The 19424-nt window shown below is 35.9% G+C and overlaps 1 protein-coding gene across 8 annotated transcripts in view; it reads right to left on the bottom strand.

Annotated features, from left to right (window-relative positions):
• Positions 1–19424, bottom strand: part of ndst3 (N-deacetylase/N-sulfotransferase (heparan glucosaminyl) 3) — a 135921-nt gene that overhangs the window by 15136 nt on the left and 101361 nt on the right. For all 8 annotated transcript variants that reach the window (XM_056737950.1, XM_056737943.1, XM_056737968.1 and 5 more), the window contains 4 exons: positions 11312–11399; positions 10406–10560; positions 6528–6713; positions 555–683 (listed from right to left, as the gene is read on the bottom strand). In XM_056737950.1, the coding sequence (XP_056593928.1) occupies positions 555–683; positions 6528–6713; positions 10406–10560; positions 11312–11399 (558 nt within the window). The remainder of the gene's footprint in view (positions 1–554; positions 684–6527; positions 6714–10405; positions 10561–11311; positions 11400–19424) is intronic.

Below are 19424 nucleotides of genomic sequence, written 5' to 3'. Positions count from 1 at the left end.
ACAAGGAGACCCACTCCAAAGCTCTTACTGTATATACATGCATTCACACACACTGTATGACTCTTTAAATATTAAACTTTTATACCGTATACACATAAGAAATGCAGAGGATGTGAGTGGTGGAACCAGTTCCGGTAATGCACAAATACACACTGCATACACAAGTAAATATACACACAATGTTGTTTTGTCATTTCCCTCCTGATTCAAGCAGAGCAGACATTCAACATAAGAACAGCGATGCATGCTGGGAGAACAAATCTATATGAAACACTAACATGGAAACCCAGTGAGAGAGAGCGAGAGAGAGAGAGAGAGCACGGGGACAGAATAAGGCAGGGAAAAACAATCCAAGACCCTGATAAGGTAAAGTGATTAGAGACAACAGGGCCTAGCAGTGTGTGTGTGTGCATGTGAGAGTGTGTACAGTATGTGTGCCCACCATATTTCATGGACAAAATTGAACCCCAAAGTGAGCAAAACCACCTTTCGGGGGTAAAACACTATAAAATATACCTAATAAAGTAAATACAGTATGTGTGTATTACACTCACAGGGTTAAGGAGGACGGTGAGAAACAGTTCTCCTCCCCGTATACTTCTGTCAAGCTCCTTAGGGCCACCTGGATACTCCTTATAGAAGATGGTGTGGGTGAATAAGCCACATGTCTGACGGGGCAGCACCTGCGCAAACACACAAACACATCAGTATTTCTGTTATAACAAAGACTTTCCACTGACATTGTTGCTCTATCCCAAAATTAACCCAAACAGACCTTAGTGTGCAGTGTTTAGTATCTTTAAATAGCCATTTGAACCGGTAAGCATTTATAAAATTGCCGTCAATACAATTAACACCAAGCTTTGTACTTGCTGATGAAACCTCATTATGTCATGAATACACTTTTCTGTCATCTATCACGTCATACTGACAGTTGCGGTTGTACACATTAATTTTTATTAGGTCTGTGGTCCCATGTCAATGTGTCTGTATTCAGGTGTTGTGTGGAGACACTTCATATGATTCATTTCCTTCCGAATCAGCCAAACAGAAAACAGAAGCATTTCTCAGCGGAAAAAGCCTATCGCTTCAATAAGGAATGAGGCAAACAGATACAGACAGACAGAAAAGAGTATGAGAAAAATATGACAAACGAGAGAAAAATATTGCTTGACACAACAGAAAAGCTCTATCTTTCTCTCTTTGTCTATCCTTGTCTCACTCCTTTCTCAAGCACATATTACTCTAAAGAATAATGGGAAAGTAAACAGATGACACACAAGGACTAAAATCGTATCACAAGCATTATATCTTTGATATTTTGCTTGTTTCTCAAAGATAGTGAGGACATAATACAGTGACAAAATTGACTTTCTGCTGTCTCCTGCTTCTCTTTTTTCTAAGGCAAAAATATCCATCTCTATAGAGTTTCAGAAGATATCTCAAAGCTGTCACAAACTGTGCTCACATTTGCAAAGATAGATCTCAATCCTTCTGAAGTCAAAAGTCGAAAATATCAACAGATATTTAAAGTCAAGTCAAGACCAGTTTATCTGAACTAATAGTGATTTTTTTTGTTTCTAACAGTGTTATTCTAGGGAAACTCTTGCATTTTATTTAGTGTTCCTTCACTGTAATTTCACTGTTAAAGGGAATGCAGTAATATTGACATTTTTTTAAAAGAAACACCACCACAGAGAATATTTTTTTGATTGCTTATTTTGCTAAAGTAGATCAATCTTTTAGACACACATTTTGCGTAATTTGTCATTAGTAATTTTTTTAATGGTTTCAAAAGGTGTGGACTAAGTGCTGTCTTGTCTCAGCTTTTGCCATTTGACAGAGCCAACAGCAGGTTTATGCTAAAATCTAACTTTTTTTGCAAAATAAGCTTTGTTAAATTAATAATTTCATCAATATATTATTGCAGTTAGCTGGAAATATATTCATTGATTGTGTAAAGAATTGTCAAAGAATTGGACCTTGATTACAATGTGTGTATTCCTAAATACTGAATAGTACTGTGCCATATTAACACAATTTTACAGTATGGTACAAAAGGCATTTATTTATTTATACTATATGCTGTAATACACTATAGAAAGTTTTAAAGTAATTTTCCTATTCCAGCCTGATTCATAATTTCAACTGTTAAAGCATGTACAGTACCAGTCAAAAGTTTGGAAACGACTGAAATGCTTTTGTGTATGTGTATGTGCCTGTACATGTTTATGTGTATGTATGTGTGTGTGTGTGTGTGTGTATGTGTATGCTTGAATGTCTGAAATTACTTTTGGGGACAAGAATATAATTGTGCCAACAATTACTTTAATTGGAACAGAATTATTAGTTTTAATTTTAGTTTTATTTATTTTGTATTTATTTTTAGAATTTTTGTTTTTTTGTAAATGTTTTTGTTCATATTTGGTAACTTTGATATATGGTTTTGTCATTTTATTATTTATTTTTATGTTGCTATGAAGAGTAATTAATTAAAAAAATATATATTACATTTAATTTAATTCATGTTTTGTTTTAGTTTTGTTTATTATAATTTTAGTGCTTAAACCTATTTCAGTTTATTTCTGAGGCAACATTTACATTTTTTGTTAGTTTATTATTTCCCCCAATAATGTTTAAGCCAATCTTTTATTTGATTTCAATAAACAAAAAAATTTTCAAAGTTTTAATTTTAGTAAACTATAAATAACCTTGCAATGTAACACAAAAACGATTTCTTTAAATCATTTCTTTAAAACGATTTTTTAAATGGATGACTTAGAGCGAATAATGAAGACAAAGTAAACAGTAACAGCCCTGAATAGATTGGGAACTATCATTATTGTTTGAAAAGCTTCCCAAGTTGAGACCTCAAGAAGCTGGATGATAATATGCCAAGAGAAAATATTTAGCAAATTCCAGGGTAGCTTACTTTGAAGATGCTAAAATATACAGAAACATAGTTTTGATTTATTTTGGATGTTTATAATCACAACACAATTGACAAAGTTACAATTGTGCTACTTCATTTTTCTAAAAGGTGAAAAAAACTTTTAACTGGTAGTGCACTTTTAGTTGATGTCTACAATTTGTCCCATTTGTTTATATTTTATTTGGTTTGGAGAAACATCTGAAAAGTCAAATACTACAATAAAAACAGATCTCAACTGAAATTACGCAAACTAAGGATTGTTTAAGTAGTATTTAATCTATGCTTGTTCTGAGTTCTGAGTGTTTGAGAGAAGAATAGTGTCAGGAGGAGACAGACCATATATGAGAGCGAGATGGTATATTTAAAAGGTGCGAGTCAATTTCTCAAGATTGTAACAGTGTGTAAACATCAGAGAGGCAGATAGCATCCTTTGGCGAACCGCTAAAACAGCAAAATGTATTACATTAACACACCCACTGTGCTCTAATGCGCTGATAAGAGCTTTCATCACCCATATGCTTGTTTTCAGACTGTTTGATTGAGCTGAAACAGATATTTGGGACTGTGTCCATCTTTCCATCTAACTTTAACTTAATTGCTTTTCCGGCTTTCTCTCTCTCTCTTTGGTCCTTTGCCATGTACTGTTCGGGCATGTGCGGGGATCTAAACGTATGCGGCGCACACACTTGACAGACGCAGAGCAATTGTACTGCCCGCATGTGGCCTTGATTTAATATTTTAATCTACTCCATCTCCTAAAATTCAATTCCAGTGCAAACAGACTAAACTGCACGTCCCACCAGCGCGGCAGGAGAATTTATGAGTCTCAGTTCGCGTGCTTTTTCATTCGCATTCTCATCCGCCCGCCGGCCGGCCTCCCCCTACTTCTTCTCATTGAATGTAACTCGGTCTGTCAGTACATTAACGTGGTGCTTTGTGAAGAAACAGTTAGCTCAGCATTGTGTTGTTGTGTTGCTGTATCTTATAGAGCCCGTAACGGTCTGATGTGTTTTAGCTTAAGCGCAGTTGATCCACGCTCATCACAATTCGAACCTTTTATAGTCACCCAGAGGAGACGTGGTAATTAGACCGCAGGTGTTGCAACAACTGACCCAAAACCTGTTTTGGTGCATCCACTAAAATAAAACCAGAGATCTGGGCTTGCAAACATCTGCTGCGAAACATCTGTCCAGAGCTTTAAACCCAAACTTTTTTATACATTTGCCAGAAGCAGGGACAGAGAAGGATGACCATGACCCACGACTCGACTTATATCTTAAACGCAACGGCCACAAACCCACAGCTCTGACACTTTAAATACTAGAGAAATGATGATGACAGCTTAATTACAGGCATAACGTCACTGATTTGTGTCAGGCCTGATGCTGTTCGTTCTTTTGTATTGTGAATGAAAGTGACTCATTTTTAATTCACTAGCAAGAACAAAGAAAACCATATTAGAGTGGGCTGGTGTTTTAACAATAGAGAGTACTCCAATTTGTTTGTCTGGACTTTAAAGAGAAGGCACGAGTATTCATAAGAGGTGCATAACGGGTGACTTTGCTCCTGCTGTTTCATCACAATTACAAAGAAAGACTGAATGCTTGTGCTAGCAGTACAGTGTGTGTGCACTGTTAAGAGTCTTTAACCAGAAAAGAGGGAAAGAGACAGCAAAAGCTATTTAGCAACACAATGATTAAAAGCTGTAGGGACATCTAGTCAAAATCTGTGTGTGTTTGTGCAACTAATAGATCTTGCTGTGGTAAATGCACTATGGGGTATTTGATTTGAGACTCAGTGTGTTATCAGTGTTTTTTGGTCTGTGTGTTTGGGTTTCATTGATTTGCTACACTAGCTGTTGCTTGTATTTTAACTATTCAAACAGTTTCTTGCAGGCAAGACTGCAATGTGTTTTTGTGACAGTTCCAGTGAGACGAGGCCCCGCCCATAAGCATTGACATAATAAATTAAGTAGAAGATCAAATCGAACAACAATTTCATCAGTCCAGCAGCAGCAACCCAGCTCTGTGCCTCTCTTAGAGAGATAGTTCTCCCAAAAATGAAAATTCTGTCATGAATTACGCAACCTAAAGTTGTTCCAAACCTGTACATATTTGTCTATGGGGCACCATTGCCAACCATAGTATTAAAAAAATAAGGCCACATCCACACAAAGCCAGAGCTTTCCCTATCCAATCTGTTTTTTTTTCATTTCACGATATCGTCTCAAGAAATATCTGCGTACACAAGAAACCGCTATACAGACTCAAAACAATGTGGTATACACGCCAAATCAGTATGTGGCGCTGTAGTTCTGCCACAAAAATACACTAAAAACTGAGAAGCAGATCAGGAGCATGCACACTAACTTTATGCGCTAGGGTGATGACATCATCGTTTCAAAATATATATGGATAGGCAGTACACATGAAAACGCAAGGGTTTTCTGATTTATCCACTCCGGGACCCGGTTTCAAAACATAGCTGTTTCAGGCACCCAAATCCGTATGGAGGAAACCCTGATACGATACAAAATCTGCTTTAGTTTAGTACAGCTAAACGCTTCTCCATGTGGATGGCCATTCAAATTAGGGCTGCAACAACGAATCGATTAAATCGATTACTAAAAGAGTTGGCAACGAATTTCATTATCGATTCGTTGTGTCGTGCGACGCGAGACGTTTGATTATAAAAGAAAAACTTTATTTGAGCGCGGAGCGGAGTGAACACACTCGGTCTCTCTCGCGCACTTCTCGCTCACTGATGCTAGCAGAGTTCGGCGCCTCATAGACGGGGCAGAGCAAAAAAAAGAAAAATTTTCTGATTTGTATTGTTCTTTATTTTTTATAAATTATTAATTGCTCTGGCAGCTCAGGTGGCAGTTTATTTAAAAAAAATAAATAAGGGATTTATTCAGGGATAATCAAGGAGCAACATGTTTGTGCAGTTTCTAAAGATTGTAGTTCTGTTTTTGAATAAAGGGTTAAAAAGGAATGCTTTTCTTGGTTTTTTTTTTTTTATCCGATTTATCGATTAATCGAAAAAAAACAAACAATCTATAGATTAATCGATTATTAAAATAATCGTTAGTTGCAGCCCTAATTCAAATGGTAGTCAAAAGTGCCCCAAAACTGTTTGTTTTCCTAAATTCTATAAAAAAATCTTCTTTTGTATTCAACAGTCAACAGCACCCGTTTTTTTTACAACTATGGTAGTCAATGGTGCCTCAGAAATCATTTTTCCGAATATATTGCTTTGTGTTCATCAGAAATGTATACAGGTTTGCAACAACTTATCGGCAGCATTTTACGGTGTTCATACCGAAACGATTTTTGCTGGCGATGAGCAGAGTGAACATGCAAATTCACTCCCTGACATACAGTAGATACCGCTTTATGAAAAACAGGCTTTATTTAGTCACGCGGTTTTAAACGTCAACGATAAACGCGCGGAATCTTTAGGGTGAGTAAATTATGACCGAAGTTGTATTATTGGCTGAACTGTCCCTTTAAGTTCAGGTTTTAAAGATCACATTCAGTTGCTAAAACATTATGGAGCTTTGGTCGTGTGACCATGTTTATAATAACAGTCGCACCATGATGCTGTTGTGGATGAATCCTTTGCGATGACGTGCAGGTTTTAAGTGTGGGTATTCCTCCGTACTGGTCACTCGTATGCCCCAAGCTTTCTTCCAAGCCTCGTACAGCTGAATATGGACTGGATACACACCGGAATGATGAGGGGCCACTGCATATCCCAGATCTACTGGAATACCATGCTCCTGTAATACACACACACACAGATTCATAAATAATTTGTCTAATGCAAAGCCAGTGCAAGTGAATGATGTTTTATTAACAAAGTTCGGGGGAAGTACGTGCAGATAACTAACCCGGCTGGCTTTCCATGACCAATCTCACCAATCATCTTTTAGCCATGGAGAAAAACCCCTTCAAATAGACAAGACGCCTTACCCTCATTCTCTCTACACTTTCTCAGCATCCCTCCCAACTCGTCAAGTGACTATTGATGGCAGAATTTTCCTTTTTGTGTGAACCATCCCTTTAAAGGTGCGTTTAGTGCCCCCCCTTTCATAACAGGACAGGAAAATGTCCACGTACACCCCAAGAGTACACTAATCAAGTTTTTTATTCAACTATGATTATTTTTATACACATAATGCTATTTCTGGCTCTCTCTGTCACACACATTCACCCTCATCAGCAGAGTTATTCAGAACTACTCAGAGGTATTGATTCAAGACTTTATGATTTTTATGAGAAATCCATTTTCATTTCACAATTCTCGGTGGGACCTAATTAAAATCAGATAGGTGAGATAATACACATCTAAAGAACCACTAAGTCGATAACTGTATTTCGAGGTGCATTCTCAAATATAACTTCCATATCATGACGATCAAGTCCACTGAATTTCCGTAAAGAAAACGTGTGCACGTGTAGGAACACGCACACATGCAACCACCCACATAATCTCACGCACACATGTGCTGTGTTAGCTTAGCCGCAGAGCTTTTCGATTTAATCAAGCCCCCAGACCAATAAAGGCAAATCAAAGCTGTCTTCTCTAGATTATCAAACTTCTGCCGCTCGCAGGCCAATAAAATTATCTGTCAGCTCGGGTTTGAGCTGACAGACACGGGTCTGTTTGAATGGTCGCGCAAAGTCAAAAGCAAGCTAACTGATTGACCTTGGTTACTCCTCCTAAAGATTTCTGTTGGAAATCATTGAAGTTTGCCAATTGTCATCGACTGTAGATGCCACTGGCAGCTTTGAGGAGAGAAAATGAAATAAGGGAGAAACAACACACACGGATTAGGCTGCAGGATCTCTAACATGTCAGTGCCTTAAAGTTATATTGTAGGCACGGGGCTCAACAATAAAGAAAACTTAATTTGTTGTTTTCCCTATTGTGCCTCTGCTCCATTGTCACTTACATTTTTTTTTTTTCATATTTCATGCTTTGCAAACCTAAACATTATTTTTTTTTGATGCATTGTTGTGGAAAATGTTACCCTGTTATCATGCATTCCTGTAGCTCAGCTCGATGGCATTCATGGGTTTGAATCACATGAATTCTTTTTAAAAAACATACACTGGAAGTCGTTTTGAATCAAATATTAATATTCTCAAAATGACACGAACAATTTGTGATAGGAATTACTGGTCAGAAATTAGCCTATAAAATCACTACAGTATATGCCATTGTTGTCCAAAGAGTGTGTATGAATTATAGTTGCCATAGAATTGAAATGTACTGTAGCTGTATTTTCAGCTTGATTTTTTGTAAAGAAAACTAGACCAGAATAGATATTTGTGTTTGGCAAACAAAGTTCTCCGTACAACTTAAAGCCATTAAGATGAAACAATAAACAGCGAGAACTACCCAGATAATGATTATATGGACGGATAAATTAACATTATGAAACAGACTTGTGTTTCAAAAGTGACTTGTTGAACCTGATATTAGTCACATTTTAATGCAAAACCACATTTGCATAAAAAACTATTAGCTTAACTGCTCAACCCCTCAATGTATGGGGCAAATTTTAATTTAGCTGGCGGTTATGTTTCCAGACAGAGAGAATGTTTGTTTGTGTTTTTCAGCACGGGCACTTTAGGGTCTGTAGTTTCTCACATAACGGTGGATTTTCTAACATCCTAACAGCCAAATGATGGTGATACTAGGACTAATAGTTCTGGCGAATCCTGATAGCTAGCGATATACAATATTTTATTATTGCTAGGCAATAATTTACCTTTCTGTGGATAGATCATCAATGGTAAATTCCTGTTGACTGGCACTAGAATGTTAGAAAACACGTACTGCATTGTTTTGGCATTAAAGCTTCTGCATACACTTCATCTAGTTTGTAGGGATACAACAATACAGCTCAACCACGGTTCAATATGAACCTCCGGTTTTCGGGTCGGATCTGATGGCTTGGCACATTAAAGTGTTTTTTTACTGTTCTATGCGTAAGAGTAAGAGTTAAGAAGCAAAAATATAAATTTTACTTCACTTATTTTACTATCTTTAAGCAAAAATCATCTTGTACAAATTCCTGGTTTATTTAATAAATGTAAGGATTTACACTGGCAGCTTACAGCCGTTTTTGGTTTACTGTTCATCAACATGCCAGAAAAATAAGCTTCTTGAAGAGGTTTTGTGCAATGCAAAACTTGTTATTGCTGTAAAGGAAGTAAACGTGCGGTGCAAACACCAGCGCTCAATAGAATAGCCAAAGGTAATATATTAACAAGGTGCGCCACTGCCATTGCAATAAATTGGAGGAAATGCAATGCTAAATGGATGCCTGGAGGCGCTCCTGCTATGACGTAAATAGCTGACCGAAAGTCCGTCGAATGGCATGACTTTCGATAAATGGACTTTGGCATGTTGTTGTAGACCCTCTTTCTGCAGGTGCTTGGTGAGAGCAACGCGAACGTGCTGCTTTCGTATGCAGTGTATAAATACATTCTTGATGTACCAAATTCGGACATTATATCTTGAGGTAAAACGGGCATATAATAAAGCCAGCCCACATCTGTTCGTCAGCATTATACTCAACAGCCCATTGCTCCTCGTGTTGCAGGCAGCCTTGCTTCACCGTCCGACCACCATTTGTTATTAGATATTACTTGTGGGGATGCGTTTATCTATCTCAGCGCACAAACATACAGACAAAAATGGACAGAGCTAGTTCAGATTGTTATTAAGTGCACTGAACACGCAAAACCGGGAAACCGCAATACACTTAGGCCTACACATATTGAACTGTGGAGGTCGTACCGACCGAATAGATTGAATTGAAATGATGCATGTTTTGATGTGTGAGTCAGGCTTATAATTTGCAGGCTTATAATCGATTTTCCTTATTTTCACAGAACATCTTTAAAACAATGGGATCACAATTCTGAGACAAGTATTACATATTATCAAATACAATATTAACAATTTGCTTACTTATACTATGCACTAAAAGTATGTACTGCTTATGTAATGGAAAAGTATATACATTTTAGCGCATAGCAAGACAGTATGCCCGCACTGGGACATAGCAAATTACTTTTATACACTTCAAACTATTTATTCTATCCCCAAACCCTTATGCTACCGTTAAACCTAACACGTACACAGATCTTTCTACATTTTTACATTGACAGTAAAAAATAATTTTCTTTGACTTAAATGCCTACACAAGGTCGAAAATGATCTTTATTGATACATTTAGTCCCCAGACTGTAGGACCACACACACCCACGTGCACACAAACACTTGCTAAGCACCTGACAAATGTATAATTACCATTTATTTCAAAGTAAATGATGCATGACTGAATGTTGCGGTAATGGTTCATTAATAGAGTATTTCTTTGGGTAGGATGACAATTGGATGATGGTTTTGTTCAACGGTTACATGTGATTGTGCGAGTGGTGATGTTTTTCTCACCAGAGCGAAGTCTTTGTTTAGAATCATTTGTTCCATCAGAGAGGACTCGTTGTGGAAGAGATGAGGCTGCATATGACTCCACATGTGAGGAAACCACCAGAACTCATCAACATATTTTAACAACAGGTCATCTCCATCGTCTTCCTCCTGTGTACCTACACAGATCATATTATTAGCATAATGAATCTTTAATCAAGGACTGTTTTGGCTTAGGAACTTAAAAAAATAGCTTCCCTCATAACACACCATTTCACACCTTCACTAGATTGCCTAAAATAAATATACATTCATGCATCACAGAAATAGGAAACAATTTCAATGGTTTTTTTTATCCGAATATAAAATATTCTAAACAACATTTGTGGGTTGTACTTCAACTGAGACAGTCTAAACCGAATTTCAAATGTATAAATAATGTATAAAACTTGCGCACAATAAATGTTCAGATGTCTTTATTTTATTTTTTAAGGTTATTATCATTTTAACAATTACTCAATAACATTTTTTAATGGATATTTTTTAAGAATGAATGTCTAGGTTCGGAACAAGGTTAAAATACAAAAAATTATAAGTAAAAATAATACTGTACTTTTCATCAGAGAGCACATCTACAAATTGTCTGATTTACACTTCTTGACCTTATCAACTTGGTTTGTTGGTTGCTTCACAGGTCTCTTCCTGTTTAAGTGGGCGATTCACTTAATTTAATGAATCCAAACAAACACAGTGATATATATACACGCACATTAAAAATAGAAAACTGTTACATGATGAACCATGTAGCTTAATTGTTGCCATGGAAGAGTTCTGTTTCCATGCCAATCAGAACATTACAAAACGTCTGTTGGCAGGCATTTCTAAAAAAAATCATATTAGAACAAAATATATTGTCATGTTCACAATTACCTGTATGGAAGAATTTCCCAGAGAATCCTAAATTAAAGGTGAAGTTTGAGATGTACGACCTTAAAACATTCTGTGTTTCCAGAAGAGCCTGAAAAACAAAACATTAATAAATTAGTTATACTCCAAAAATGACACCGTACAGATTAACATGATTTCAGTTTTATCAGATCTGTTCCACAATATAGGTCTATTCATCTAGTACACTATTAAAAATATAGGTGCTTCGCGATGCCATAGAAAACCTTTTTTGTCTACGGAAAATGTTTTTTGCAGCGAATAAAGGTTCTTCAATTCATTTATAAAAAGTTAAGAAAGAGATGGTTCTTTTGTGAACCTTTGACTGAATGGTACTTTGTGAAAGGAAAAATGGTTCTTCTATGGCAAGCACCTTTATTTTTAAGAGTCTCTCATTCAATAAACCATAATAAAGGTTTGGCTATAGATAGACCATTTTGCAAGACGTCAACAACACACAGAAGCACTTTCCATTTTAGTTTGTAACGATATACAAAAAATGTTTATACAATCATCCTATATAGGGCAAAAATAGAATATAAATGGAAATAAGGAAATGTTTTTAGACCTTATTTTTAAGTCTTGCGAAATGGTCTATAGTTTTGAAAATTACATTTTTTAGTGACATAGTGAACCTGTCCACTAAGTGATTTCTTAGTCCCTCAGATTATATTGTGCTTTATATCTCTTAACTTCAACAGTTTTTTGTATTTGTAATTTGTATTAGTGTTAAATTTTGGATTGGAGATGTTTTTAACAATACAATTTACTACAGTAAACCAGCGTGAAAGTGTGTGTGTGTAAGGATGTGATCGATCTTTGCTGAATGAGAAATGGCATTTGGGTTTGGCAGGTGCCTCATTGCAGTAGTTTCAATAAAACAGTCTCATATATTTCTAACCTAAGACACCATGCAAATACAATCAATAGTTGTCTGACAGATGACAGTGAGTGTGTGTGTCACTGGCTTGTAGGATATATGGTAATATAACAGAAGGCAGGAAGGGGCGTGTTGGCTGACTTAGACAGTGTCATCCAGTCATTACTCATAGAGCTCAGGAAGATATGCTGACACACTCAAGCAAACACACTCACGCAGACAAACGCACACACGCCAACAGGAGCCTGAACACAGGTGTAATATATTCGATTTTATCCTCTGGTGAGAGTGTGGCAGTTATCCTTGATGGCATTTTCATAATTAATTCCATTTACGTTAAACTAAACATCACCAACAAAATCAACACAGGTACTCACATCCTAGTAATCAAATCAGCCCGCCCGCACGAGGGGGCACCGGCGAATGTGCGCTTTGCATCGTAACCTAATAAAGTGGCATTTTGATTGAGGACTCATTAATTTAAAATGATCTGGCCTCACAAGCCAATGACATCTAATTCAATGTTTGTGTCATAATGCGATATTAGTAAAACTGAAGCTTTTGATTAGACTCCTTTATGCATATTGAGAAGGACGAGTGAGTTACGTGTTTTATAGGAATACAGGACAGTGTTTGATAGCTCAGGCAGACAGGTAGAAATGGTAACTAAGGAGAATAGCACTATTGAGCTTTAGGCTCTAAAGTAAGAGTACAATTATGTGGTTTCAGGTACACTAATCTTTGTGAATTGTATCTTTGAAAGTTACATACATTATAATTGTATTTGTGTGTATACTTTGGGTACAAGTAAAATCAATAAAACCACATTAAAGTTCATCCAGGCAACAGTAAGGTGTTATGATGATAAAACAAATTTATTTAAAAATGTAGGATGATTTCAGATTGATTCGAGCAAACTGTTTTTCCTCTCAATATCAAAAAGCATCCCACTTAATCGGAATTTACTTATAATTAAATTAAATCATTTAATTGGGGCAAGTTGTCACAGGTTTCAATTTAGCTGAAAAGCTCATAATACACTGTGATAAATTGTGATATTTTGAGAACATGATCTATACAGAATCTTTTTTTTCTGTTCTAAATGGTTCATAAGGTTTTAAACCCAAGATTTAGCAGTATGTTTCTATAATATGTCAGAAGGGAAAGTGGAAGTAGGAAAGAGAGATTTAATGTTGATGTGGGAATACAGGATTTAGAATCTGACATCAATTCCAAAACTGGAATATGAAGAGATGGGAGGTGACAGAAAAGATGAGAGACTGAACCTGAAATGAATGACAGATTCAAAAGAGTGAAGTAGGATATTCTAGGAAACAGACACAAAGTTTCCCATTCCATCAGCAAGCCGTGACACGTAAAGATGCATGCATAAATTGAAAAGTTGTTCACAAACCCAAAATGGCAACAACTAGGCCTGAGTGACACGTAAAGATGTATGCATAAATTGTAAAACTGTTCCTAAACCCAAAAAGAAAGAGTTAAAAAGTACAAACACAAGTGATGTTGCTATAGCTATATCATTTTTTTAAAAACATTTTGGCAATATTCAAAATATCCAAAATCTTGCATACATACATTTTTAGTAAGTCATTGTTATAAAGAGACCAGAATCATTTCTGAGTATTGATGCAAATGAGTCAATGAATCAGATTGTTTAGTTAATTGAAATAGTTTATTTGGGAAAAAAGCATACATATAAGTAATATTATAAAAATATGTGATAATGCTTTTATATACTTATTTTTATACATATATCTAGCACACAAAAGTTCAACTGAAAACTAGCCAGCTCATTTTCACAGGACAGTCAGCGTCCTCTTGATTAAAATGCAACAAACTGAGCTGGATTAATTATTCAACGGTTAGGTTTTAAACAGCTCTGTCTTAAATCGATTCCTTATGTTTACTGAGCATACTTCAAAAGACTGAACATGAATCATTAATGCATTAATAAGCCAAAGTAGCTGCTTCATAATGGCGTCATAGTTCTGATGTTTCCCGTCAGCTTTGAAATTCAGTGTGCGCTGCATAAGAGCAGAAACTGTTTATTTTGATGCACAATGAAAATTTTGGAATCTCTAATTAAGAAGCAATTTGTATTTCTTTGTTTTATTATTACTGTTACAGATGTACCCAAGCAGTACATTTGGCTGGATCAACACCCTTGTTGGTCTCAAAGAGTGGGTCAAATTTAGGGATATGCTAAGCACTGGGCTTGGTCTACATTATTATTTCTCTTTTCTAATATACTATAATTTTTGCTAAGTATTTTATCCAGGATTTTATGCATTATATTACTGAAGTAGAATTGCACACTCATTTAGAAATAAGGGTACAATAAAATTTAAGGGTATAGTTCAATCCAAATTTGCCAAACTTCTCTCATGTGGTCCCAAGTGACTCTTTTAATATCTTTAACTTAGTCATTGTGTCATTGGATGACCTTAAAATGCCTTTAATGAATTCAAGTAGTAGAGCCACTAATTTGAATGTATTATTAGTTCTGGCTAATATGAAACTGCATACAGGTACGCCTCAATCCACCAAAGTAGTAATCAGCCAAAGTAATCAGAGCGTAGCATGATACTGTTTCTTCAAGGAAAATGCATTCTTCTGACTCTTGCTCCACGGACATTTAATCAGTGTTCTTAAGACGTAATGGAGAGATGTATAATTAATTAGCTCAATTCAGGTGTACAGAATGAATGGACAAAATAACTTTCACACTCATTTTCCTTCCAAAAATTGCACCTTATTATTTAAAATATATATATATATATATATATATATATATATATATATATATATATTGTAGTTATGTTAACTTGAGGCAATGCTGAAGGACAAAAGAGATTAAAAAAAAATATGTCTGCATAAAAAAAATATTTCTCTGTGGCTGAATCTAATAGAACTGTCTTACAATTCCAACATTTTATTTTAACTTAATACTAATAAAGCAGATACTTTTAATAGATCATAAAAACAAGTAAATAAACAACTGCACAAGTTAAATGCAATGTTGGAATATATAGCATTCATATTCACAATTTTAATTGACAAAACATAATTTCAGCAATACACTAATATATAATATATTTTTAATGATGTTAATGTCATTTGTCACAACAAAAGGGCCAAAAATGTATCATAAAAAGTCCACTTAAAAACGGTAATTTCCCGCATCTGGGGCACCAGGAAAATACTGTAAAATAACAGTTTGTCAGTTTTCATGTTTTGTAAATTTGCAGTCTTTTTTCGATTTTCTTTTGCCAGTATACGTGGAACATCTATGAAAAAAATACCAGTAAAATTTGTAAAATTACAGCTTATTTTCAGTGTAAATTCTCCACATTTTTCAGGATACATCATAATGTAATAAAAAATGTATGTGTCCATTCAATCCTTCATTATTATCACCCATTTTTGCCTTTTATTAGGCATAATGTTTTTGCAAAAAAAAGAAAATATGTTTTATTACCCTTAAGCATCCTTTTGTTAACAAAAGGTTAAAATGTCTCATAAAAACACATGTTGATTGCACAAAACGATCATTCCATTCACTTACCCATAACATAAACGTTCCAATACAATCAAACGTTCTACATAACTCATATTTCACCTTAGGTCAGCAGTGCAAAAATGGGGGCGCGTATGGCTCTTACGCAGCATAAACGGAGTGTTATTTTATCCAGTCAATGGAAAAGATAAGGCACATTTTTCTTAACGGTGATTTGACGTGCCAGCAATAACACTACTGTGCATTTTCACTACCTTGGTGTACCGTATTACGGAACACCGGCACATGTCTAAGTGAGGTACAGAGGGATTGATATCCAGAGTTAATCAGATTGACTGCTTTTATTAAACTGCAGAGAGAGCATATTATAGTCAAACATTACAACCACAGCTGTGCTTCATTTCATTATGCGCACATGCACACAAGCCTCTGGTGAGGGATAAACTACACAAATCCATGAGAAGAAAAGCGTATGTTTATCCCTCATCCTTTATATATTTTTCTTGATATCTTTTTCCCTCCAAGCTTTCTGTCCTCTTTTGGGCTATCTCTGTTATCCTTTTGAAAAACCATTTTGCGCTTTTCGTCTGACTGTTCTCGTTGTCTCTTTCTTCTTCTTGTGTGTCTCCGCTGACATTGAAGGCCGATCAGGGAGAAGATAGAGTGACAGAGATGCATGTTAATGACCTGAAAGCACCGATCGATTCCTCACAGGGGAGGGATAGAGAGAGTGCGAGAAAGAGAGAGAAAGTGTAAGAGGAAAGGAGGAGGGGACATGTTGAAATGCTGACAAATAGCTGAAGACATATGGGTAGGCAAGAGACAAACTTCTCCCCAGAGAGAGAGAAAGAGAGAGAGAGAGAGAGAGAGAGTGAGAGAGAAAGAAAGAGAGAGAGAGAGTATGATAGTTCAGTTGCTGCATGTTTCTTAAATACTAAACAGAAATCAACTGTCTCTATCCAACGATACACCTGTCTGTCCATCCTTCTCTCACCATGCAGTGTGCAAGCAACACCAAGATCATGGGTTTGAATTCCAAATTGATCTAATATACCTCAACGTCACTTTGAAAAGATGTGTCCGACCATTGTTATTCTGTCGCTGGCTATCTACCCTAAGCAATGTACGTATGCGCAATGCAAAATATCAAAGCACAAGAAATCTCACAACTCAGTTCCCTCAAAGAGATCCAGCACAGTAGCTACAGGTGTCATTCATCCCATTAACTACAACCAACATGTCCCCAACATTTTTTATCAATCCGTCCATCTGGTTCATCTCAGTTAACTAATCTGTGTTTAGCGGTGACTATATAAATCCATGACTCTGTCGCAGATCACATCTACTTATCAAAGAAGAACTGTTCTTACGTGAGTTCATGTGTGTGCATGTGTCTGCATGAAAAAAATGGAACCAGAAAAGCCTGCACATGTAATATTTATTGGACATGAAATCCTTTCTCATTCCCATGGCCATGAGGAAAGCGAGCATGCGCATTTACATGCCCATTAATCTACCTCAGTGAGGTCTCATTCAAAGCATATGGAGGAATTAAATACTTATCACTGTATCATGATTACACCTGTGATTTCATCATTCAGATTGATTCATCATACAGATTGATAAAAAAATGTTGGGTACTCTCTTTTCTACTCTTTCCAAAAAAACACTTAAGCTTTGTATACTGTGGTAGACAGTATGAGACCATTTTTTATTGCACTTATGCTATTTGTTGTCCTTATGTTTCTCCAATTGCTTCCATTGTTTGCCTCATCTGTAGGTCGCTTTGGATAAAAGCGTCTGCTAAATGACTAAATGTAAATGTATTCATATAGTTCCTTTATTTCATTGTAAAACATGTCAATCATACTTGTGCGTGTACATCCACAACATGTTATATCCTGAGTGACAGTCCTGATCGAGGGGCAAAGGATTACAAGCCAAAAGACCACTGAAGTCATCTGGATGATGTAGGTGTGTGTGCTGTTGGACAACAAATAACTGGCTAATAACAGTTCCTAAGGGACAAAAACCATCTCAACGGGGCACGTGTCGGCTCAAAAGCCTAATCATATTTTGAACTATAATACATCTCAGGAGGACATTTCTAGATTTGTGGACAATTAAATGGTCGAAATTTACAGTAATTATAACAGATATTTACATTTTATGCATTTCTCAGACACTGCTATCCAAACCAACGCACAACACATTAAAGTTTTAAATTTTATGAATATGCATGTAATTATTGGTGTATACAATGCAAGTAATCCTAAATGACTGTTGAATATTGCATAAAGTAGCACATATTTGACAACACTATGTTCATGTAGATTGGAAAAACAAGTACAGGATGTGTAAGATTTGTTTAAATGTATGGTGACTTGGTGCCTACAGTTCCATGTAGTTATGACAAAAATTATTAATACAAAAGTATTTTTATACGAGTCAAACACGTTTCATGCTGATTAACATTCTACCCACCTATTCTATTTCTATAGCGTGTTGTAGGTGTCTGTATGCTCAGAAAGTGATGATATTTACTTTCATTATGCACAACTAATCATAATCTTTCATCAAAATGTAAATGTAATTGCTTATTCTCTAATTTGATTTTACTTTTCTGCTGACATCACTTAGGCTTTAAAGCCTTTTGGGTAATATAAACCAATAGTCAAATGGCTATTAAGGAATTGATGCCTTTCCAGGTCTGTGAAGCACAACAGATTTGTATTTGGAAAAATAACAAGAGGACAAAATGAAAGGAGGAAAGATAAGCAATACTGGTAAATATAAATAATCCCCCACAAATGCCAAACATATTGTTGTCACAGCAACAATACTCGATGATCATCTTTCTATCTTAGCAACTCTACTTTCTATTTTTCCCTGACCACTTTTTTGTTTCACCATGTTTATTTACCTCACGTGCCTCTTATCAGATGTCCTGTTCTTGCCCTAAAATCAAAACCTGATATTCATACATAACATGAAAGAGGACACGGATGTGTGTGTTATTGGTGTGAGGGAGAGGCTGAAAGCCACAAATGCTTGCCAACCTGTATAGCCCTTTACGACAACACTCATACAGCAGCTCCATCTAACTCAGGGCAGAAATATCATTGGATCAATACCTGCTGAAAATAGGCCTGGTGTGTGAGTTTTTCTCTGGTTGGTTTGTATTTGACCTCTTGAAGCTCAGATTTAAGATTGGACTGATGCTTCAGTTTCAATCTACTCTAAATGTGTCAGGTGAACAACTTTTACCTATTCCTCTGGGCCAAACACAGTAGATTGAAAACCTTGATGTTTTTACCTTTTGTCATTTAAAGACAAGTTGGTGCTACTTTAAAACAACTAAATTAACTCTGTCTGTCATTTATAACGGCTGTACATCATAAAAATCAGACAGGTTCTCCAAAGTAAATCATATTTGACGTAGGGGTATTTCTGATTGTTTTTCTATAAATACTGAACATAAAGGAAATGTTGCGATTGCCAGAAATTGACTCATTTTAGATAAATTACACATAAAATGGAAAAAGTAAAAAAAACATTCTTGCTTGGTCATTGATAAAACATGTTGATAATATCAAACATCAAAACAATAATATCATGCAAAAAAGCCAACTATAATGCTCATGTAAAATAAAAGCAAGCACAAATTCAGCACCAATCTT

Source organism: Triplophysa dalaica, chromosome 2 (genome assembly GCF_015846415.1).
Source record: "Triplophysa dalaica isolate WHDGS20190420 chromosome 2, ASM1584641v1, whole genome shotgun sequence".
Classification (NCBI taxonomy): Eukaryota; Metazoa; Chordata; class Actinopteri; order Cypriniformes; family Nemacheilidae; genus Triplophysa; species Triplophysa dalaica.
This window is presented reverse-complemented; position numbering and strand designations above follow the sequence as displayed.